We start from the raw sequence: 24,381 nt of genomic DNA, 5'->3' as shown, positions 1-24,381 counted from the left end.
AAAGAAAAATACAAGTTATTAAATATTTGCATTTATCAGAACCTCCTGCGGGTTAGCTCTGGGGATGGGAACTTAAGTGAGAAGCTATTTTGGTGGCATTCTTTACCGATGACTTAAGTGATTTTCCCAAGGACTTAACTACATTCTAAAATAAGTCAAAGGAACAAGGGTGACAGCCCCATCTGAATGCTCAAAGCAACCAATTTTTAGGAAATATGTCGACACATCTGTGTATATAATATACATGGACAGATAAAAAGATAATACATCTCTAGGACAACAAAACATTTAAACACAGAAACACCCCCACTCACAAATTAGTCCCGAATAGTATATGCCAACTTCCTCTGCTCCTTTCACAATCCTAATCCACAGCACCTGTTTGAAGGATGCTAATTCCGTTACCTACATATCATTTAAGATGTGTCACAACAGGTTTTGTACTTCACTTAACAGGTTGAAGATTATACAAACACCCACGTTGAGCTTCACACTAGACAAAATAATGACAGAGGCACAATGCCTTGCTCACCAGGAGTTTATGACGTAGTAGAAGACAAGACAAAGTTACAGAAAATGGTGAGGAACACAAGCCAGGCACTCTAATCTCTGATCATTTATAAATTTTAACCATTCTAATAAGTGTACAGTAGTATTTCACTGCTTTACTTTGTATTTTCCTAACGACTAATGATGTTGAGCTTCTTTTCATGGACTTACATGCCACCAACCTTTTTTGGTATCCAAATGGCTTGCACATTTTTTTGTGTGTTATCTGTTACCTAAATTACTAAATTTTTAGATTCTATTATATATCCTGGATAAAAGTCATTTGCAAATATAGTCTCCTATTTCTTTTTTTTTTTTGATTCTCTGAAGAATTCAAAGAATCCAAGATTTTCATACCGACAAGGTCCACATTATCCTTTTATGGATCTTACTTTTGTTGTCACATCTCAGAGATTTTCACATAAACTAAAGTTACAAACTTTATTTTCCTCTAGAAATTTTCTATTTTTAGGTTTTACATTTATGTCTAACCACTCATTTTGAGTCGATTTTTTTAAGTGCTACAATTTACAGACTGAACCTTTGGACACTAGGATATCCGAGAGCTGTGCCAACCGGTAAAGACAATTACTTGCTCCAATGAACTGGCTTCTCAAAAATCAGCTGTCCCTATGGGTGTGGAGCTATTTCCAGTCTCTTCTGTTCTAATCTGTACATCTATTTTGATACTAATTCCATACCTTCTTCACCACTATAGCTTTATAATAAATCTTATTATCAGGTAACATTAATTTTACCAAATTTGTTCTTCAAAGTTGTCCTGGTGACTCTAGGTTTTCATATCAATTTTTAAGAGCAAGATGAACTTTCTCAAAATAATCTACTGAGATTTTGATTGAAACTACATAAAACCTATCAGTAATGTGGGGGCACAGAGAGACATTAATAAAATAAAAATGAATTCTTTGACTTATAATTTCACCTTTCCATTTACTTAGGCCATCTTTAACATCTCTGAGTACTGATTTGTAGTTTCAGAGTACAGGCGTTCCCCTCGTTTTGTCATACATATCCCTAAGTATTTCACGTTTGAGAGGACTATAAATGAGGCTGCGGTTTTTTTAAGCATACTTACAATTTTTCATCAAAGGCAAAACAACAGAGACAGAGACACAGAGATATTCCATTTCCTAACTCATTCCCCAATTGCCTGTAGCAACCAGGACTGCATCAGGCTAAAGCCATACTCTGGAACCCATCCTGGTCTTCTACATGGGTGGCAGGGACTCAAGTACTTGAGCCATCATCTGTTGTCTCTCGGGATGTGTTAGCATGAAGCTGAGACTCAAACCAGCACTCCAGTATGGGTTGCAGGTGTCTTACGTGGTACTGAACTTGCTGCACCACAACGCTGGTTCCTACTATCTGTTCTCTGTATTTCAATCTCTGGTTGTTCTTTGTGAAGTCAGCAGAAATCGACTGTCAACACAACTGACTTCTGAATAATGAGCTTGTATCATGCAACCCTGCGAAACTCAACTGCTACAGTCAGTAACTCTAGTAGCATTTCTGCAGGGTCATCCAATCTTCTACACAGATGACCCTATCTGGGAATACAGTGTTTTCCTTTCTGATTAGGATTCCTTTTCTTGCCTATCTGTACTGGGGCAGACCTTTAGCTTATCACTGCAGGCACAAGGATGGCCACAAATATTACCGAAAAGGTGAACTGAATATACTAACACCTAGACTAGTCTCCTGACCTACTGAGAGTGACAATTTTAGGGGTGACCGAATGCACCACAAATGAGAGGAGAAGAGTCCAGCAAACCTGGTGCTAATGTCCTACCCTTGGTAGACCCCAGAAGATGGAGGGGCAGCTACAGAGCTGGAGAAGGCACCACAGAAACAAATGAACACATACACCGCCCTCGTTTCTCTGTCAACTTTACCAGCTTTGCTTAAGCAGACACCTAACGATGTAAATTATCTAACAAGTGAGATGCACAGCAGTGTGTGGTGCCTGAGGACTCCCGCACTTCCTAAGTTTACTCTACTAAGAGTACAGCTATCAAATAGATTTTTATAACCTTGCTTGTGAAAGAAGATAAGCTTTAAAAAGTTTTATTATAAATCAGTTTCTAAAGATAGTGTTGTCATTAAGCACAGTACTTGGTGTGTTTCTGTAAATGCTCTGAATGTTTGCAAATAAATCTGTATACTTTGTAAAAAGCGTTATTTTTTCTAGAGTGTGTTAAGCATTGCAGCCAGAGTAAGAAACACGACAGAATAAAATCTATTTACTTTCAACATGGCATAATATATACTGTTATCAAGTTAATGCCATCTTTAATGCCATTACTTATTTCACCATCTTATTAGAAAAGGAAAGTCAAAGTTATACAAGACTTTTATAGATGAGTTAAAGTCAATCTACTGATACCTTCAAAAGATCCAAAGAGCACAATGACTCCAGACAGACAGAAAATAGTGGTAGTCATGCTGCATTTATAGTAAAGAACAAATCACAAAATGTGCACTAGATATCACGCAGGAGGAAGAAATCTACAATGTTGTGAAATTCACAAATTCAGTACCTGCTTCCTGAGAACCTACCAGCCATCAGGCATTTTAGAGTCAAGGAGAACAAGAGTCCCTCGGTCTAACATCTGGGGAAGGTTCAGTGGGGGAAAGAGAGGAGTTATAAAACAGAAAGGAGATGATACAGAAAGCTTCATAGAGGTGCCTGTTGTCTGGACAGAAAACAATTCAGTTGCCAAGGGAGAAAAACATAATCAAAATAGACTCAGATGACTGAAGACACTGTTTAAAAATAGCCTCTCTGCAGATAAGCCTAACTTTCCACTATCACCTGCACAGATTAGTCTGAGAACATAGAAAGAAATCAATCTGTAATTAAAACGGATGCTAATAGTATCTTCAAACAAACAACTTCTGAAAAACCAAACCATTTAAAGTCAAGTCACAACCCTCAGTGGTAAACACACAGCTTGACAGAAATGATGACTTAGAGAGCAAGGCTGCACACACCCATACAGAGCCCAGCATGTTCCAGGCACAAGTACCTCACATGCATGTACTCATGGAATTCTCCCCGTACTCTTCCATGGTATACACACTATTCACCATTTTGTCCTCTAACAGAGAACTAAGTGAGGCTCAGAGACACTTTAGAAAACTTGCTAAAGCTTAAACAGTTGGTTATGAGCAGAACAGTGACAAAATGAAGAAGAGGACAACACGTATCTCAGAACTGTGACAAAAATCGCGGCCAGCGCTGCAGCTCACTAGGCTAATCCTCCGCCTGCGGTGCCGGCACACCGGGTTCTAGTCCTGGTTGGGGCGCCAGATTCTGTCCCGGTTGCTCCTCTTCCTGTCCAGCTCTCTGCTGTGGCCCAGGAGTGCAGTGGAGGATGGCCCAAGTGCTTGGACCCTGCACCCCATGGGAGACCAGGAGAAGCACCTGGCTCCTGGCTTTAGATCAACGCGGTGCGCCAGCCGCAGCGGCCATTGGGGGTGAACCAACGGAAAAGGAAGACCTTTCTCTCTGTCTCTCTCTCTCTCTCACTGTCCACTCTGCCTGTCAAAAAAAAAAAAAAAAAAAAGACGACGACAGAAGTCTCTATCTGGCTTTGCCTGTGCAACCTCTCCATTTAAAACAACAACAAACAAAAGCCTGGAGCTGTGTTCTGAACTAGTCAGCCTGAGACATCTCAAGCAAAGAGGCAGCTGGCACGCAGAGCAACGGTTAGCATGGAGCTCAAAGATGCTGGCCAGTATACAGAGGGATCCAAAGCCAGAGACAAGATCAAACAAACAGCTATGGATCTCTGTGAGGTGATAAAAACCACCGACTACATCAAGAGCTGCTAACCTGTCCCAAAGTAAATATAAGCCTGAAAAAAAAAAACTATCATCTCTGGGGTTCCAGATGGGATAATCCATCCTTTCTTATTTCCTTTCTCTTTATGGGGTCTTATCTTTTTCACCTAAATATCTATGCACTATAAAAAAAGGAAAACATCAGACATGAGGTTAGTGGAGTGACAGCATCTGAGGAGCCAGGGGGCCAGCCCTACACCACCTTGAGTATCTTCCTCAAGCAGACACACACTGCACGTAAGTTACCTATGGGTTGTGTGCCTGACAGACCTTAAGCCGCTCAAAGGCACTGACCATGTCCCACTCGTCCTTGTCCTGCAAGTGTGAAGGTCTAGCTCAGAGTCGCCAGGCAATAAACGAACACTGACAGCACGTGCTGTGCATCTGAGAGTAGAAGAGGCCCATGCCTTCAAACACACCACGTGTGGTTCCAACAAGTTCTCAACACAACAGAGCAAGTGATTAAGTATCAATCAACATTACTGACAAACGTTAGGTATGGCAAACCTTCAAGGCCTAGATTAGAAGACTCCAAGCAAGAGATCAAAAGCTGAACTTGGCTTTGAAAGACACAGTGGATTTGGACTCTTAGAAGCACATGTCTAAGGAAGGCACAGCATGTTCAGAGGCAGTGAAGAAGAAACTCTGCATGGAGGGGAAAGGTCCAGCAGGGGAAAGAAAGAAGAAAGTCTAGAGGAGGGAGCTGCAAACACTAGGTGCGGGCACGCACCTCGGAATGTCAACAACCTCATGTCGCAGAGTCTCAGAAAGCTGTATGTTTCTGAGAATATTAAGTGTGATTTCAAAGTTACATCTACGAGCAATCCCACAAATTCAACATGTAGGATGCAAGAGAAGGTTCAGAAGCTGTTAGCACGTGGGCCAGGCACAAGGAATAACAATCTGAAAAAGGGTGGCTATGGGTCCTGAAAGTCAAGCTCAGCCAGACTCCCTGAGTGACACGATCTGGCAACAGAGAAAGCAGACAGGATATTTTAATCTAGGGTTTGGGACCAGGTGCTTAGAAGAACAGCGGAATGATTAGCAGAAATGGGGTAGGCAGCAGGAAGAGATTTTAAAAGAGGTGACAAATGTGATTTTAGCAGAGTTAAGTTTAAGGTGACAGTGTATACCCCTACCTCTAGAGCCTTACTTCCTGTAGTACAGGACACTTCCTATACAAGGTGAAAGTTCTGGCTGAGAACAATTTTACCAGACAAACAGAATAGAGAAATCCGTCCATATAATATAATTTCTCACTACGGCTTCAAAAGTTTAAATGGATAGAATAATAACCACAAAAATAAAAGGGACAAAGTCTTAGCCTACTTCTACAAAAGCATGTGACTCACAGTCACATGTAAGAAAGACATTATTACATGAAAAGATGCTCAAGTCAATTTATTCATAGAGTAACTGCAAATTAAACCCACAGTGAGACACTAGTATGCAACTATTTTAACAACTGATTTTTAAAATGTAATAATATCAGATAATAATGTGGATACAGAATAAGTAGAACTCTCATACACCATTGGTAGGAGAGTAAAATATTACAGCCACTTTTGAAAATACTCTGGCCATTGCCTGTAAAATCAACCATACTTTCTTCATGAACCAGCAACATCACTGCTAGGCACTTACCCAGGAGAAATAAAAACATATGCCCACACAAACACTGAAGGTGAATATTCACAGCAGCCTTATTTTATAACCATCAGAAATCAGAAACAACTCAAATACGTGAAAAGTGGTGAACTGAAAAGCCAATTGTAGTAACTGTATACCCACATCTTTGTGGAATATTACACAGCGGTAAAAAGGAACAATCACATTAAGTGAAAGAAGTAAGGCACAGACTGTTACAGGACAGACTCTGTATTATATGATATTCTGGGAAACAGGAAAAGTATTAGGAACAGTAGATGCCAGGGACAGAATTCTGGGAGGTAATAGTTATTCTCTATAATGGTCATGGTACAGTAATAAACATTCATTAAAACCCATAAAACATGTAGTGGTTTTTACTGTATAAAAATTACTGTTCAAGAAAATAAATTTCAAATAAAAACCTTATAGCACCCTCACATTTGCTCAAAGAAAAAAATTAAAGCAAAATATTGTTATCTATGATTACTCTGAAACATTCTAGATGTTTCTTAAGCAGCTAGAATCGTACAGTGTTCTTAATATTGAAAAAGAAACATGCTTCTCCCTTCTGTGGGCCTCAAAACACTGCTTTTCAGAGTTAGGGCACAGGACGCTCGAATGTGCAGATTGTGTGTGAATGCTGGTTATTGAGACCTTAATAAAGTGAGTCTTGTTTGCCGGACAGCTGTTGGCTTCATTGTTCTCTTGTCACACACTAAAAAGGAGAGTTGTTATGCTAATGGAATGTGACCTTCTCATTGGATAGCTGTGACATCACGCTCTGAAACACCGCTGAGAAATACTTTCACCATGCAGCACAGAGGAAATGACAAAAATAAAAACAAACAAAACAGTGGCAAAAGACCCAAAACACTGGATAAATAAAATATACTAAAAAACCTTATCAGCTATCCATTTTCACTTTACCAGGGCTTTCAAATTCTTTAAACACTATGCACAGTGAGAAACATACTCTATGCTGTGACCCCCTACTGACACTCTTGCCGGCCAGGACCTACAAAATTCACACCACAACCTACAATTTTCAGTATCACTGCACCAAGAAGATAAAAACCTAATGCAATGTTTCTGCATGTATAAAACAGGTTTTTAAATTTTTATTTATGTTTTAAACAGATGTGCGACCTTCCCCAAAGCTAACTCACAAGTCCCCACAGTCTTCCTTCTCACAAGGGGCCCCTAGTCTGGGTTGAGCACCAGAGGTGGAAGGGCAGTCAGGGGGCCTGAGCCTTCCCACCCTTCCAACACTCAGGGCCTCACTGCCATTTTTTTTCCACTTACCATAGTATTCTTTTACCTAGACACACACACACATACACACACACATGCACACGGAAGTAAAATAAAATTAAAACCGACAACATATGTATTAGCTTTTTTGTCATTCCAACAAACTACCTGAAAGAAGCTATTTATGAACAAGTGAGGTTTATTTTGGTTCATGGCCTTGTAAGCTGTCAGTCCAAGACCAGGCAGGTCCCAGTGCTTAGCCTCTTGTGAGTTCACGAAATGACAACTGGCAGAGCATGTAGGAGGGATCCTACCGGGAGCCACAAAGAACAGAGAGCACCTGGGTCCAACTTGGGCTTTCATAACAAGTTCTCCAGGGAGAACCACCTTCTGAGGGAGGGTACACTCCCAGTGATCACAGGGCCTCCCAGTAGCCCACCTCCTAAACACCACAGTCAGTCTCCGTGCTCCTGTTCCCATTCATGGAAAGACCCTGGGGTGTGTCAGCCACACGACTTAGGAGTTAAATCTTGTACAGACCACAACAAAGTGCCAATACAGAAGAAAGCAAAGTTTCTTCTTCACATCTGTGGATTTCAATCACTAACAAGCTTTGCTTATTTCTTGGTGCTACAGACACTGAACAAGTTTAAAAGACAAACTGACACATAAATCGCACAAATATTTTCAACTATTAGTAACTTTGCATTTTTACACTTCTAGTCAACATTAGATTCCACTTTTCCACACTAAAACTGCTGGGTTTTGCGGTTGAGTTAAGTTGTATATGAAGACTGAAAAACTTACTTTTAAGGACTCCCACAAGGGAAACTGGACCAAAGAGAAAGGAATCTGAAGAGAGAAAAAAAATTAAATACATTAGACACCAAAGATCAGAGTTTGCCTGATCTTTTACAGGAAACTAAAACGGCTGTTTAGAAACGCTGCATTTCAAGTTAACTTCATGTGTGAAACAAAGCTACCACTAAATGAGCTTACAGGTACAGTAGACACGAGGTATAGAAAGGAATGGCCAACTGCAGCTTTTATAACTTTCTGAGCCTACAAGTCATAAAATGATGTTATGAAGCCCTTTTAAAATGAAATGAGGAGAACGCTATAGACAGCAGCTGGCTGTTGAACTACTATTTCGCATCCTAAGGAAAAAGGACTTTGTAAAGATTCGGTGTTTATTGCTTAAGGGCCAAGGTTGCCTACTCCTCAGCAGGCAAAGTGTTAGGAGAAGGAGGAGGATAGGGAGGTGGGGAGAAAGAGCTGAGAGAGGGAAAGGAGGAGAGAGAGAGGAGAGGAGGAGAGGGAGAAGAAAACAGGGGCCAAGAGAGGACAGGAAGGGAAAAAACAAAGTGAAGAGAGGAGGGGGAGAGAGAAGAGGGAGACAGGTGGGAGAAGAGGTCCAGGAGGGAGAGAGAGAAGTCATGGTGAAAGTAAGGGTGGGTGGAGGCCCAGAGAAGGGAGCACCCACAAGCCTAAGATGAGACCCAAGACTCCAGAGGCAGAGCAGCCTGTCTGGGATCAGAAAGCTCCCCCTGCAGGAAGCAACAGCAGGTACAGGCAGCGTGTAGAGCTCTGTGCAGACCCCTGCCCAAGTGGCTAACGCCTGAACTCCTCCCGAGTGCAGGTACAGTGAAGGTGCATGGGAGCTAATGAATAGGAGTGCTTGCAATAATCGCCACATGTGCAAGCAGCCTAAGTGCGTCCAGAGTTCTCGAACAGCTAGGGCCAAGACTGACCAGCCCTTTACGTGGGCCAGGCATTCTGCTCGCTGATCAGCATCTCCTAGATTCTGACTTCAGCTGAACCCTCTCAAGCTCTCTGTACCGGCTAGCTATTTATTAGCACCCTCGTTTTACAGGTGAGGAGCCTGAGGTGCAGAGAAGCCCGCATCCCCACTCTACATGAAACACATCTAAACCCATTTAGCGGCACATAAACTGGGCTACGGGACACGCTACTTGCTGCTGACTAAATTGTCTGACATTCTAAAAGAGAAACCCACCATGTATTTACAAAGTAAAAACCCATCAACTCCAGTGGACCTAATGCCCTAGCTTATCGAACATACGGTCAGAGCACAGTGTGGCGTGTGTGCCTGCACGTGTGCATGTGGGTGTGTGCTCACACGATGTCAGAGGAATTAAAGGGTGTTAACCTTCACATGAATTAAGGGCATTAAGTTATTTCTGAAATATTTATATGGTAATCAGAAACTGAGAGTCTGCCAAAGCAAATGACAGCCCTGAGTTTGACAGTAGTCAGAGAAGGAAAATCCATCTTCCTCTCAGGAGGGGAATGGTAGTGAGGGAAAAACCCCTGTCGATCGCTGTGATTAATCTGACAAACGGGAATCTCAGAGAAGTGTGTCACTGTCATAAACAAACAGACACCACACCCTGAATTTCACAGTTCCACGAGAGCAGTCACATGCAGCTGAGTGTTTTTCTCACCAAAACGCAAAAGCATCTGACAGCCCATTCTGAAACTACAGTGGTGTCTCTCCAATTAGTTACCAAAACCACAAAAATTGACTAGGTAACAGGTTTCTGAAAGTTTTAATTTTTAAAAAAAACTTATGTAAAAAAAAAAACGCATGCAAGAAGACTAACAGGTAGAAGGGTTACGTATTATTTTTATTATTTTATTTGTTCTCTCCCTTCTCAAATGTGACTATGTCACATTTACAGGATGTAAAAAGCTTTAAAATTTAATACTACAATTTTTGTTGGTGCTATTCCTTTCTTACAGCAATACCTATAAAACTGTACTGGATGTTATCTGCACTTATTTGGTGCTTAGAATTATTAGATTTTGAATTCTATAGATGAACATTCTTCTCATTTTCCTCTATTAAAAGTTATTCATTAGATTGTTCCTTCAGTTTAAAGAAGTAATTTGAAAAGGCCAAATTATCCCACTGGGTATTTATTTGAAAAAGTGAACCGACAATAAAGCTCAAGTTTATTACCTAAAACAAGATTAGCTGACAGTCTGAGGTAATTAAGTGTGGAGTAAATGCTTAAATAATTAGATAAATGTCTGTCTTGTGGTAGTGAAATACCCCTCCTAAGATAAACTCCTGATGTGTGAAAAACTGTCAATTATTCTCCCAGTCACAGGATGGGGAGCCAAGAAGGGCAATGTGCTCCCCACGTGTGAAAGGCATCCTACCAGCAAAGGCAGCTCCACAGCTAACACAAAGACTTCCCCAGCCTCCATGCAACCTGGGCCTGCCAGGGAGCCAGCCCCCTCCCACGTCTGGTCTGGAGCTACACAACAGTGAGGTTTCCTCAAAACGTGCAACTTTATACCCCAAGCAGATGTAAGCTGTTATTCTAAAATGTTTTATAGTTGAAGAAAATGAATAGCTACACTCAGAGGACTTATATTCCAAAACACAACATACCCATTTTATTGCACCAAAAGTTAGAAAATGGCTCACTGTTGTGACCTGTTTAAGGCCTCCATTTAAGATGTTTTGTTTGAATAAGGTTGTTAAGACCCCGGGCACTAATAAGTGAGCAGCAGTAAACCCAGCTAAGAGGCAGAGGTGGGGGGAAACCTGCTAAAATTCAACACAGATTCCGCTTAGTAATAAAAACTCTGATAATTCAATGTGGCGAGACAGACAAAACGAATCTGGGTGTGCCAGACAGGGGAAGGAGGTAGGGAGGTGCTGGGCATCACTACCGACATGAACACACAAGAATGATCCTCAAAGTCAGTCAATGCTTCTAACCTGTGCACTTACAATACACATCTGTAACTTCCTGGTCCTTCACCAAATACTGAGTGACATGTACAAACGTAACTGAGGGGGTATGAAGGTATGAATTCTCAGTTATCAGTCAGTTCTAAAACTCTATTTTCAAATGGAATGGTCACATTGGATACCAACACATTCTTTTAATTCTTTTAAGTAAATAAAGAAGATTTGATTGCAAGCTGCAATGAACAAAACACCACCATAAGTTTTCTAGAAAGTCTAAGGAACAGGAAAAAGTATATTTTAAAAGCTGTGAAAGCTATCACATCTGGCAGAAATAACCAAGAACTCTCCAGCAATAAAGTTTCAAACCTCTACTCATCAAAAGGCACTGTTAAGAAACCCCGATGGCGTATTTCACATCCATTCTAACATTCATATGGAATTTCAAGGAACCCTTGATACCCAAAACGATCTTGTAAAAAAAAAAAAAGAATAAACTGGTGGTCTCATATTTGCTGATTCCAAAAGTTAACACAAAACTCCAATGAGCAAAACAGTATGGGAGTGGCATCAACAGATATACATAACAGAGAGCCCAGAAGAACCACCTTATGTATAATGTCAAAATTTTCAACAGGACTTCCAAGACCATACCATGGAGAAATGGTGTTCAAATAACTGAGTATCAACATGCAAAACAATGAAGTTGGAGCTTTACTTCACATCCTATACAAAAATAAAGTCCGAATGGAAGAAACGACCTAAAGACCTGACCTAAAATCGTAAAACTCTTAGAAGAAAATAAAGGGGAAAAATATTCGTGGCTTTCAATTTGGCAATGACTGTGACACCAAAAATACACACAACAAGAGCAAAAATATACAGAACTACATCAAAATTATAAACTTATGTGCATCAATGAATACAACCAACAGAGTGTAAAGAAAACCTACAAATTACTTATCTGATAATGGGTTAATACTAAGAATGTATGCAGAACTCAGCAGCAATAAAACATCCCAAATTTTAAAAAGGCAAAGGATTTGAACAGACATATCTCCAGAGGAGATATGAAAATAGTTGAGAAACATAGGAAAAGATGTTCCACATCACTAATCATTGTAAAAATGCAAATCAAAACCACAATGAGATATCACCTTACACCATTAGGATGATCACCATGAAAAAAATCAGAAAACAGCAAGTACTGGACAGTATATAAAGAAGCTATAACCCTCCTTCACTGTTGGTGGAAAAATAGCACAGTCAGCTGGAAAAAAGTATGGCTGTTTCTCAAAAAATTAAATACAAATGTACTATATTATCCAGTATTTCCACCTCTAAGATACACACAAAACAAAACTGGAACAAAATATTTGCAAGACATGTTATCTCACAAAAAAAGTTGAACTCACAATATGCAGAGAACTTTTGAAACTCAATAATTTAAAAAACCAGATACTCAGTTTTCAAAATGTGTAACATGCTTGAACAAGTACTTCATAAACTAAAATATAGAAATCACCAATGTAAGTACTTGAAAAGATATTTCAACATCATGTGTCACTATGAAATGCTATTATTTATTTATTTGAAAGTGAAAAAACAATTTGTTAGTTCCTAAAAACGTTAATGAAATGACTGAGCAATTCCACTCCTAGGTATACAGGCAAAATAACTGAAAACAGACTCCAACAGATACTTACACATCAATTTCATTATAGCAAGTCACAAAACCCTAATAACTCAAGGCTATCAACAGAAAACATGCTGTATAATCCAAAAGTCCAAAATCTGAAATGATCCAAAATCCAAAACCTTTTGAACACTGACATGATGCCACAAGTAGAAAATTCCACACCTGACTCCACCAAACAGGGAGCAGTGAAAGCACAGGTGTGCTAAAAATGCTGCATAAAATTAGCTTCAGGCTATGTGTATAAGGTATATGTGAAACATAAATGAATTCTGTGTTTAGACTTGGGTTTCATCACCAAGATATGTCATTCTTTATATGCAAATAGTCCCAATTCTGAAATCCAAAACATTTCTGGTCCCAAGCACTTCATATTAAGTATACTCAATCTATACATACATTTCATGGAATATGATTCAGCTAGAAAAAGAATGAAGCTCTGATATATGCTATCATATGGATGAACCCTGAAAACATCACACCAGGTACAATAAGCCAAACACAAAGGGACAAATATAAGCGAGCACTTACATGAAACACCTGGATTAGACCAATTCATAACAGCAGCAACTTGGTTAGAGGTTACAAGGACTGGAGGGGGAACCGAGTGAGGAGCTACTGCTTCACAAATAGAGACTTTGTTTAGGTGATGAAAAGGTTCTGAAAACATGTAACAGTGACGGGTGCCAAATCTACAAATGGAATTAACAATACTAAATTATACATATTAAATTGTTAAAATTGGGCTGGCGTTCCGGCACAGCAGGTTAACGCCCTGGCCTGAAGCATCAGCATCCCGTATGGACACCAGTTCAAGTCCTGGCTGTTCCACTTCCAATCCAGCTCTCCGCTATTGCCTAGGAAAGCAGTAGAAGATGGCCCAAGTCCTTGGGCCCCTGCACCCATGTGGGAGATCCGGAAGAAGCTCCTGGCTTCAGATCAGCACAGCTCTGGGCACTGTGGCCAATTGGGGAGTGAACCATCGGATGGAAGATCGATCGATCAATCAATCTCTCTCTCTCTCTCTCTCTCTGCCTCTCCTCTTTCTGTGTAACTCTTTCAACTAAATAAATCTTTAAAAAAAAAAATTGGTAAAATGGCAAGTGCTATATTTATCTTACAACAATTTAAAAGGTATTTTTAAAAAAGCTACACTTGAGGTGCCATTATCCACTAAAATGGCTGAAACAAAAAACATTGACAGGGCCAGCATTGTGTTGTAGTGGGTAAAGTCACCACCTACAGTGCTGGCATCCCATATGGGTGCAGTTTGAATCCTGGCTGTTCCACTTCCAATCTAGCCCTCTGCTATGGCCTAGGAAAGCAGTAGATGAGGGCCCAAGTCCTTGGGCCCCTGCACCCAAATGGGAGACCTGAAGGAAGCTCCTGGCTCCTGGCTTCAGATCAACACGGCTTAGGCCTTTGTGGCCATCTAGGGAGTGAATCAGCGGATGGAGGACCTCTCTCTGCCTCTGCCTTTCAAATAAACAAATTTTTTAAAAAAAATAAAATATAGATCTCAGCATTTCATCTCTCTGCTAAAACCTTCAAATGGTACCCCATTCAGTGTTCTTACAAAGCTTTCAGCTGGCTAGACCTTGCTGGCTTTAGGCTCTCCCTGCATTCGGATATCTGCTCATGCCTCTGACCCTGTGCCTTATTCTCCACCTGTCTTGCAACAGCCATACCAGTCATCTCCCCGTTCTCTGAACTCATCCACTGCATTCCAGCTACAGGGTTGTTGCCAGTGCCAGTCCCTCTGCTTAGAATAGCCTTGCCATTGGTTTATTTTTTTCCCCCAAAGAAACCTTTTATTTAATGAGTACAAATTTCCTAAGTATAGCTTTAGGAATATAGTGATTATTCCCAGCATATCTACCCTCCCAGCCCACCTCCTCCTCCTCCTTCCATTCCCAGTCCCATTCTCCATTAGGATTCATTTTCAATTCACTTTCTACATAGAAAACCAACTCTATAATAAGTAAAGATTTCAACAATTCGCAGATGCACACACACACACACAAACATAAAACCTGTTTGAGAACAAGTGTTACAGTTAATTCTCATAACACAATTCACTGAGGACAGAGGTCCTGCGTGGAAAATGCACAGTGACTCCTGTTGTTAATTTAACAATTAACTCTCTGATGTATGATGTCTGTGATCACCCGAGGCTCTTGACACGAGCTGCCAAGGCTATGGAAGCCTTTTGAATCCACAATCTCTACCATTATTTAGACAAGGCCAGAGCAGAGTAGAAGTTTTCTCCTCCCTTCAGAGAAAAGTACATCCTTCTTTAATGGCCACTTCTTTCCAATGGGGTCTCACTCACAGAGAACTCTTTCTCTCACTCACTCTCTCTCTGCCTCTCTGTAATTGCACCTTTCAACTAAATAAATATATCTTAAAAAAAAACACTGAGGAAAGCAGGAATCACCACTTGTACTTTGTTGGTGAGAACTAAAAATGGAACGCTTTCTTTTCTTTTTTTCTAAGATTTATTTATTTATTTGAAAGTCAGAGTTACACAGAGAGGGAAGGAGAAGCACAGAGAGAGAGATCTTCCAACCACTGGTCCACTCCCCAATTAGCCGCAACAGCCAGAGCTGCGCTGATCCGAAGCCAGGAGCCAGGAGCTTCTTCCGGGTCTCCCAAGTGGGTGCAGGGGCCCAAGGGCCTGGGCCATCTTCTACTGCTTTCCTAGACCATAGCAGAGAGCTGGATCGGAAGTGGAACTGGCGCCCACATGGGATGCCGGCACTGCAGGTGGCGGCTTTACCCAGTATGCCACAGAGCCAGTCCAAACACTCACCTTCAAAATAGTGCATGTTGAGATTTTATTTGAACCAGAAATTTTACTTCCAGGAATTTAGCTAAGCAATGACAACGCAGTTTCACAAAAAGATCTGCACATGAGCATAATGACAACTGTAACCATAATAGCTAATGTCCATTAAAAAGGAGAAAGGATATACAAACAGTGCTGTATTCATACCAAGGGGTGTTAGTAATGGAAAGCATTACTGATGCAGACCCCAACACTGATGACCTCAGACAAATTATGTCAAGCACAAGAAGTCAGACACAAAAAGCGTTCGTACCACATGACTCTATGTATACAGTAATTTTTTGAAAGGCAAAATAACCTGAGTGGGCAGAAGAGAATAGGGAATGAGAGAACAGTCTAGGGATTTGGAAACATTCAATATCACAACAGTTTTGGAGTACCTGGATTTGACTCCTAGTGTCTAACTTTAGCTTCTTGCCAGTGAAGGTTCTGGGAGGCAGGTAATGGCTCAAGTAATTGGGTGCCTGCTACCAACGTGGGTGGGAGACCAGCAGATGGGGGCACTCTCTCTCTCTCATATAAAATAGTTCAAAATATTTAAAGTGTACATATATAATTTGTGCTTTTCATTGCATATAATACATAACATGTTATGGAAATACACTTGTGACCCAGGTGAGGAGTGGGTGGAGGTACACATGAAATAAAAGTGGCAGAATGTTAGTGACTGCTGCAGCTTGGTGACAGATACTTCAGGGATCACTATACTGTCTTATTTATTTTATACATGTTTGAAACTTTCCATAAAAAGCAAGCAGATGAGTAAAACATTATTAAGGTACACACAAGTGTAGCTAAAGCTAACTGTTATTAATAGCTTGGGATCTGTCTTCTCATTTATCTCCACACAAATTTGCTTTGAGGGTTTTGGTTTTTATTTGATATCAGAATATAAATAGCTCCAAATTTTAATTTTTGTCCTAAACAATGTCTTAGACATAATCCATGCTGATTTATATAGGTCTGTCATTCCTTTTGACCAAAGTACAATATTTCATGATACTTACATACTACTCAGTGATGGCCTGTTTCCAATTTTTTCCCTCATGAAACATTATTCTGTTAATCATTTCTAATGCAAGGCATTCTAGATACATAATTTATGATTTCTGAACATACCTAAAAAATAACATGGTGAGCTAAGGCCTAACAGTAACACCTCCTTAGTACAAGCAGCCCTAGAAAACACTCAATGTTGATATTCATGTTTATGAAGACACAAAGCAATCTTTTAGGTATCAAGTTTAACTTAACAAATCAACCACAATGAAAAAAAAAATCACAGAATCACACTGGCTTTTATACTTCAAGCAAACACAGCAATCAATATTAATTGACCCCTAGCTAATGTTCCATACTTGCTGTAAGACTTAATCCTACATCCAGGAATCTGTACGCAGTATAATCATGGTGTCAAGAATGACCAACATGTATCTCATTTAGCAGAATGTAAACATGATGTTATAAGCTGTACCTACCTAAAAACAAAGCAAAACAAAAAAACTTTTTTAAAGAAAGCTCCTTTTGTTAGGTGGGATTCTGAAGAAATAAAACTAAAAACACTGGGAAAAGTTTTTTATAAAAATATATTAATAAACAGACACTTATGAGTATATACATACACCTACATACACACTGATTCCTTTGGTCATCCTTTTATTCATGAACTTCCTGGAATGAAATGTGGATCACCTTACAATTTTTTAAATAATCAATCAGGATAGTCCTTGCTAATAAAACCTGAGAATGTCTTATGTATATGCAGCACATGAGGAAGTTCATTTTTGGCTCTTCACACAGTCCTTTCCGGCATGTGAAGCAGTGTTGCTTTACCTTCTTATCTACGAGGACAGCCAGAGAGTAGCGGAGGAGGGGACGGAGATTCCAAAATTTCCCAAGCACAACTCCTGTCAAGATGTGAAAACTCTAGACAATCAGGACCCACACATTATCTCAGGGAATGTGTACACAGCTTTAACCCCTTACAAAACACATTCAAGTTGTCTTGAGATTCGCTTCCTGCAGTTGAGAATGTTATTAGCATGTACAGTTCCACTGTCTATCCTGTCTACAACCCCTTCCTTCCCTGCCAGAGAGATATTTTAGTATGTCTTTATTCCGAAAGCAACAAAGAGGGGAGAGAGAAATGAGGAACCAACCCATCAATAAATTCCACAAAAGTAAATGATCTTACTTGCTAAGCTACCAAATGTCCTTGCTAACAAAGGCAAAGGTTCATTTGTCCAGGTTTCTCAATCAGTTTTCCTGGGTATAAAGATGTGAGACATACAAATCTTCATCTAATATTGACATCATCATTTGTATAGATACATCCAGTGTGCAATCACAAAAATTACAATTTGTAAAGAGTCAAGAAGGATAAAAATAGGCCTGTAGTGTTGTTAGGCTCTGGGGGTAGCTCCCAACCAGTCTGCCTGCCTCCTTCTTCAACACCAATCTCAACATCCCCAAAACACTCTGGTGCTATTCAAGCACCTTGGAAAGCAGTCCCATGGACATCAACTGACGGGAAGGCTAAGTAGGAGTAAAGCCCTGACCAGCTCACAGAGTGGTGTGGTCAGGAAAAGAGGAAGAACCGGGGAAAAGAAGTAGCGAAGACAGCAGGATTGACAAGAGGAGGCAGGTGGAGGTGTGTGGTCTCCTCCTCACCACACCCAGCATCTTGTGTAACAGAGCACATAATAAATATTTAGTACATGAATGCATGGAGGAAAGGGAGAGGAAGATGAGAAGGGAGGCGGTGAGGCTAGTTGGCAGAGTTGAGACAGAAGCCAAGTCTTACGGCTCATAGTCCTAGGTACGCTCTTTCTCTTCATCAAATACCGATTTATAAACATTTGTTACAGCAGAATATTAAGAAAACTGAGTATCAATTATATACAAAGGGGGCATAATACAAAAATAGAACTCATTCACTGTAGCTATCAGTTAAGCTAACAAACCACTTAAATATGCAGATTCACACTCCCAGAAAATACCAGCTTAGGAAAACCACTCCTAACTGCTCCTGTAATCAACTCAATTTCTGACAACAGATTTAAAGTTCAAGGGTTGAGCTTTATAAAAAAAAATCTGCTTTGTATACTGAGAGAGAAACCATGTTTCCAGAAGAGTAACACTGTGTAGAGGTTAGGGCATAGACAAGTGAGTAACAAACTGCCACAAGACACCACCAATGTTCTGTTGTCCCTTGAGCTGTGATGTGTGTTGGGACCCATTACATACTTTCAGAACACTACCACAAGTCATCAGTGTGTGACCCTAATTACAATATACTTCATTCATATCAGCCAATTAAAAGATGACTCAGGAGAGCCAGGAAATAGACTGGAGGGTCAGATACACATTTTAAAGAAGGTAGGAAAAATGACTATTAATTACTAGAAGGAGAAGGAAGAAACTAAGTCAGATCCAGCTTTGTTACATTGACAAAACCACCTTCAAATAGAAGGAAACACATCAAACTTGTTACAAACAGTTACAAAGCATGACAGCTACAGATCAGCAATGGCTGCCCTCAAGGCTTTATTTAGCTTTTGCTCCAGGATCCCAAGATTCATTCAGGAAAAACAGGCCCCCCCCCCCCTTTTTTGAGATTTTAAAATACTTACTAAAATCAAGGACCTCCAGCCAGAGCAGCATGAAAGAGGAAGGAACCCCAAAAAAGCCTCATAGCATTCGGGTTTTTAAGTACAATCTTGGGGACCAAACTGTCAATCAACAAGGTGGAGATAAACTCAACAAAAGACCTGATTTACAGTTCACCATAGGTAACCTGTTTCCACAATAAGCTATGATCTATGGAAGAGCTCCTTTGCTATTCTCATGGAAACTTTGGAGAAGGAAGGAGGGTGGCCTGTTTGTTCTTGCTAAAGATAACATTTTGGGGGAAGGAAGCAAATATTTTACACCCCAAATTCCACTGGGATCTCCTGACTACCTAGTAACCCATCTGGCTCCTCACATTCCCACCTTCTGAAGATGGAAACCCTAACATCTGTTAAGGGGGACTGGACAATGATCACTCTGGCTGCTACATACTGAAAAGGGGTGAAACACACCTATTTGTGACACATCATTCTCAAGAGAATAGGTAGATGCAAGAGGGTCAACACAAACTTGTGACACTCTTTCAAGTTCCCATTCAGGACTGGCACACTGCACTTTCACTCAGATTCCATCAGCCAAAACCAGTCAGGACACTAAACCCACTCTAAGACAAGGAGGCACTGGATATCATATACTAGAGGCAAGGAATGGGGTCATTGCTGTGGCACAGTAGGTTAATCCTCCACCTGTGGGCACCAGCATCCCATATGGGTACTGTGTTCTAGTCCTGGCTGCTCCTCTTCCAGTCCAGCTCTCTGCTATGGCCTGGAGAAGCAGTAGAAGATGGCCCAAGCATTTGGGCCCCTGCACCCACGTGAGACACCTGAAGGAAGCTCCTGGCTCCTGATTTTTAATCCGTGCAGCTCCAGCCATTGCGGCCACTTGGGGAGTAAACCAGTGGATGGAAGACCTCTCTCTCTCTCTTGCTGTCTGTAACTCTACTTCTCAAATAACTTAAGGGGGAGTGGGGGGGGGGGGCAGGAAGTCTAATCAATTCTGTCATGGGGAAAGACCAAGAGCTGAGAATAACAATATAATCTACGCCCTCTCTCCATGCCTACTGCTTTTCTCTCTATTTTGTAAGTCTAGGTAATAAGAGAAAAAAACCAAAAAGACCCCAGGCAAATGATAATAAACTCAACTCTGTTTACTTCCACTGCCGTTTCCAAACTCCCTGTTCCAACAGACCATTGGCCTGGAGCCTGCAGACAGCTAATGGAGGTGAAGGCTTGGGTCTTCTCAGAGGAGGGAAGCAAAGTGTGGGTTTCATTTTCTAGGATTTGAGTGAGGGCTGGAGACCAGCTCTTGGATCCCTGGGGCAAAGGCTGTTAATGATTCAAGGGAAAGCCTGGCCCAGAGCAATCTGTTGACCCTCGGGTAGGGAACAGAGGAGTAGCATAATTCTATCTTCTTGAATCACTAGAAGCCAAGACCAGACCTGGGTCCTCATGAACTGACAAAGAAAACAGACAGCAGGTAAGGAGGCTGAGCGTTCACCGTTCACAAAGACATGAACAGTCAGGACAAAGGGAGTCAACTCCAAATCAGACAAAGCTGCTTGAAGATGGAGGTCGATCTGGGTCACAATTGAAGTCAGAGATTCAACCACAGCAGCAAAAAGCTCTCCCATAACTAAAAATCACAATTTTATAAATAAACCATACAGTAGGTTCACTGAAATGAACAGTGGATCATGGCAAAGATTCAAATTTGTGGTATGGAAGATCAAATAGCTAAAAGCAGCACGACAGTAATAATGGCATGTGAGATGAACAAAGGTCCCAAGCAGAAGAAAGTCCCAGAGACAGAGGAGAAGCAAGTGTAACACAAGTAACAACAAAATTTCCTTGAGCCAAAGACAGACCTCAGTCTGCACACTAAAGGGGCTCATTGCATTCTACATATAGACCGAGGCACCTACTAAACTGCTGAACTGTTTAAGAAAAAAACTTACAAGCTTGCAGGTCAAGAAAACGTATTATTTACAGAGGCACCGACTTCAAACCACACCACTGGGAGCTGCAGGAATAGTGCAGTCAGACTACTAAGAGAGGAATGGCAGTCTCCAATCACTACACCCAACACCTCTCGGGGAAAAAAGATGTGTGAGGAAACTTAGAAAACCTACCACCCACGAACCATATATAGGAAATTATCTGAGAAGGAACTGATAAAAGCACAAATGAATTACAACAGAGATCTGTGGGCAAAATTATGAGAGAACAGTAGTAAGAAATAAATCTTGTCTATGCTCATACTTCCTTTCCCAACTTTAAAATCAATTAAGAATAATGATGGCCAGCGCCGAGGCTCATTTGGCTAATCTTCCGCCTGTGGTGCCGGCACCCCAGGTTCTAGTCCTGGTTGGGGTGCTGGTTCTGTCCCAGTTGCTCCTCTTCCAGTCCAGCTCTCTGCTGTGGCCTGGGAAGGCAGAGGAGGATGGCCCAAGTGCTTAGGCCCTGTACCCACATGGGAGACCAGGAGGAAGCACCTGGCTCCTGGCTCTGGATTGGCGCAGCACGCCGGCTGTAGCAGCCATCTGAGGGGTGAACCAATGGAAGGAAGACCTTTGTCTCTGTCTCTCTAACTCTGCCTGTCAAAATAATAATAATAATAATAAAGGCAAACCCTCATTGCTATCTATACACCTGGCATGTCTGACACACTTTATGTACTTTACAAATTATAATATATGACAAATTCAAATGAAACTTTAAAAAATTAACCTGCATATATACTGCACTGTAACAAAAGCTGGCCAAGAGAAGATAATATAGTACATCACCTGGTCATAGGGTAATTTGCTTTTAAAACTATGTTCTAGGAAATGTTGCTACTCTTTTAAAACATATTAAATGGTGCCACTGAGACAGTAAGTGGTAAGTTAAGAATACAAGCTTAAATGTAAATAATTATAAAAGAATACCTTATAATGAGAAACAGGGCTTTACTGCTAACTAAATCATTTTCAAAACACAATTTTTGTTGATTAAATCATATATAGTACTCCTGGGGGCCAGCACTGTGGTACAGTGCTGGCATCTTATCTGGGCACCAGTTCAAGTCCTGGCTGGTCCACATCTGATCCAGCTCCCTGCAAATGTGCCTTGGAAAGCAACAGAGGATGGCCCAATCCCTTTGAGCCTTGCATCCATGTGGGAGACCTTCAGAATGGCTCAATTCTGGCCATTACAGCCATTTGGGGAGTGAATCAGTGGATGGAAGATCTCTCTCTGTGTCTCTCCTTCTCTCTCTCTCTCTATGTAACTTGGCCTTTCAAATCAATAAATCTTTTTTGAAATAATGCATAATGCTTCTATAATGATGCTTTTTCTATTTCTTGAATACTGAGGGTGTTTATAAGGCAAAGTCATGTAACAGAGGTTTGAGCAGCCACGGATGAATGAAGTACTGTTAAACAGGAACCAAAAGGGGTCAGAGGGCAGATCTTTTCACTTCCCAGCACTAAAGGAAACAGGGTAACAACTGCCATCTGAAAACATGTGGCCTGGGTGGGAAATCTATAAACCACAGCCTGGAGGCCGGCATGGTGGTGTAGCGGGTAAGGCCTCCGCCTGCAGTGCTGGCATCCCATGTGGGCGCCCGTTCGAGTCCCAGCTGCTCCACTTCCGATCTAGCTCTCTGCTATGGCCTAGGAAAGCAGTGGAAAATGGCCCTGATCCTTGGGCCCCGGCACCTGCATGGGGGACCAGGAAGAAGCTCCTGGCTCCTGACTTTGTATCAGCACAGCTCCGGCCATCACGGCCAACTGAGGAGTGCACCAGCAGATGGAAGACCTCTCTCTCTCTCTCTCTGCCTCTCCTCCTCTCTCTGTGAAACTCTGACTTTCAAGTAAATAAAAAAAATCTTTAAAAAAATAAATACACAAACCACAGCCGGTCTCCCACCTATGTGAGTGATACATCAGAACCAAGTGCCCTAAGTTTAAGACTGAATGAGCCACATAGAAGCAGCTTTCTATATTACATAAAATTACAGATAGAAAATGGTTAAATCAAAATAGAAAGACTTCTGTTATGAAATAACCTGTTCTTTGAATTTGCATTTTAATAGGACTTTTCATGCAATTACAGCAAGACTGCAACATCATCACAATTCTATGAAAAATCGACAAACTTAAAAAAACACACATTCCATTTCAGCTTTCAAATCAGGCCCACTTCCACCAATCCTTACGACTCCAACTGCCATTTATCTACGATTCCTTCTCTCAGGATCCAGAAAAGCAATCCAAAGTGATGTGACAACCAGAAACCAGAAACAAATGGCAGAGAAAACAGCAACATACTGGAAAGCTGTAAAAAATTCAGACACTTAAAGTATTTAAAATCCAATTTGCTGAAAAAAATTTAATGGCCTTTTAAGAAAATGCAACTTCGAAGTAAAAAAGAACAGCATTTATTTGTCATTTACCGACTTCCTACAAGAGTCAAAGCCTTATGGGAAGCCAAGACACTGTTGCAAAAAATGACCTCAATGAAAGATCTCTGGGAGTGAGATCCCAGTAGAAAGAAGGGGCCACCAAAGAAGGAGGTACTTTTCTCTGAAGGAAGAAGAAAACTTCCACTTTGATTATGGCCTTAAGAAATGTTGGAGTTTGTGAACTCAAGAAGCTTCCATAGCCTTGGCAGCTCATGACAAGAGCCTTGGGTGATCACTGATGTCATCAATAACAGTGTCAATTGTTAAATCAACAACAGGAGTCACTGTGCACTTGCTCCCCATGTAGGACCTCTGACCTTAATGTGTTGTACTGTCTGAATTAACAGTAAAACTAGTCTTCAAACAGTACTTTATACTTTGTGTGTCTGTGTGGATACAAACTGTTGAAATCTTTACTTACTACAGAGTTGATCTTCCATAAATAAAGATAATTAAAAATGAATCTTAATGAAGAATGGGATGGGAGAGGGAGTAAGAGGTGGGATAGTTTGGGGTGAGGGGGTGGGTATGGGGGAAAGAACAGCTACAATCCAAAAGTTGTACTTACGAAATTTATATTTATTGAATAAAAGCCTTCTATTAAAAAAAAAAAAAAAAAAAAGAGCCAAAGCCTTATGCTGGATGTGAAGGTGAACTGGTAGGTTCACAACACTTCAAGTCTAGGAGGATCTGATGCAGAAAAGGCAGTGAAGATAGTTAACGAGA

The 24,381-nt window shown here is 40.9% G+C and overlaps 1 protein-coding gene across 3 annotated transcripts in view; it reads right to left on the bottom strand.

Annotated features, from left to right (window-relative positions):
• Positions 1-24,381, bottom strand: part of SLC25A26 (solute carrier family 25 member 26) — a 141,344-nt gene that overhangs the window by 12,292 nt on the left and 104,671 nt on the right. For all 3 annotated transcript variants that reach the window (XM_062201231.1, XM_062201232.1, XM_062201233.1), the window contains one exon: positions 8,122-8,166. In XM_062201231.1, the coding sequence (XP_062057215.1) occupies positions 8,122-8,166 (45 nt within the window). The remainder of the gene's footprint in view (positions 1-8,121; positions 8,167-24,381) is intronic.

This window comes from Lepus europaeus, chromosome 9 (genome assembly GCF_033115175.1).
Source record: "Lepus europaeus isolate LE1 chromosome 9, mLepTim1.pri, whole genome shotgun sequence".
Classification (NCBI taxonomy): Eukaryota; Metazoa; Chordata; class Mammalia; order Lagomorpha; family Leporidae; genus Lepus; species Lepus europaeus.
Note: the sequence above shows the minus strand (reverse complement) of the source record. Positions and strands in the feature narration are given on the sequence as shown.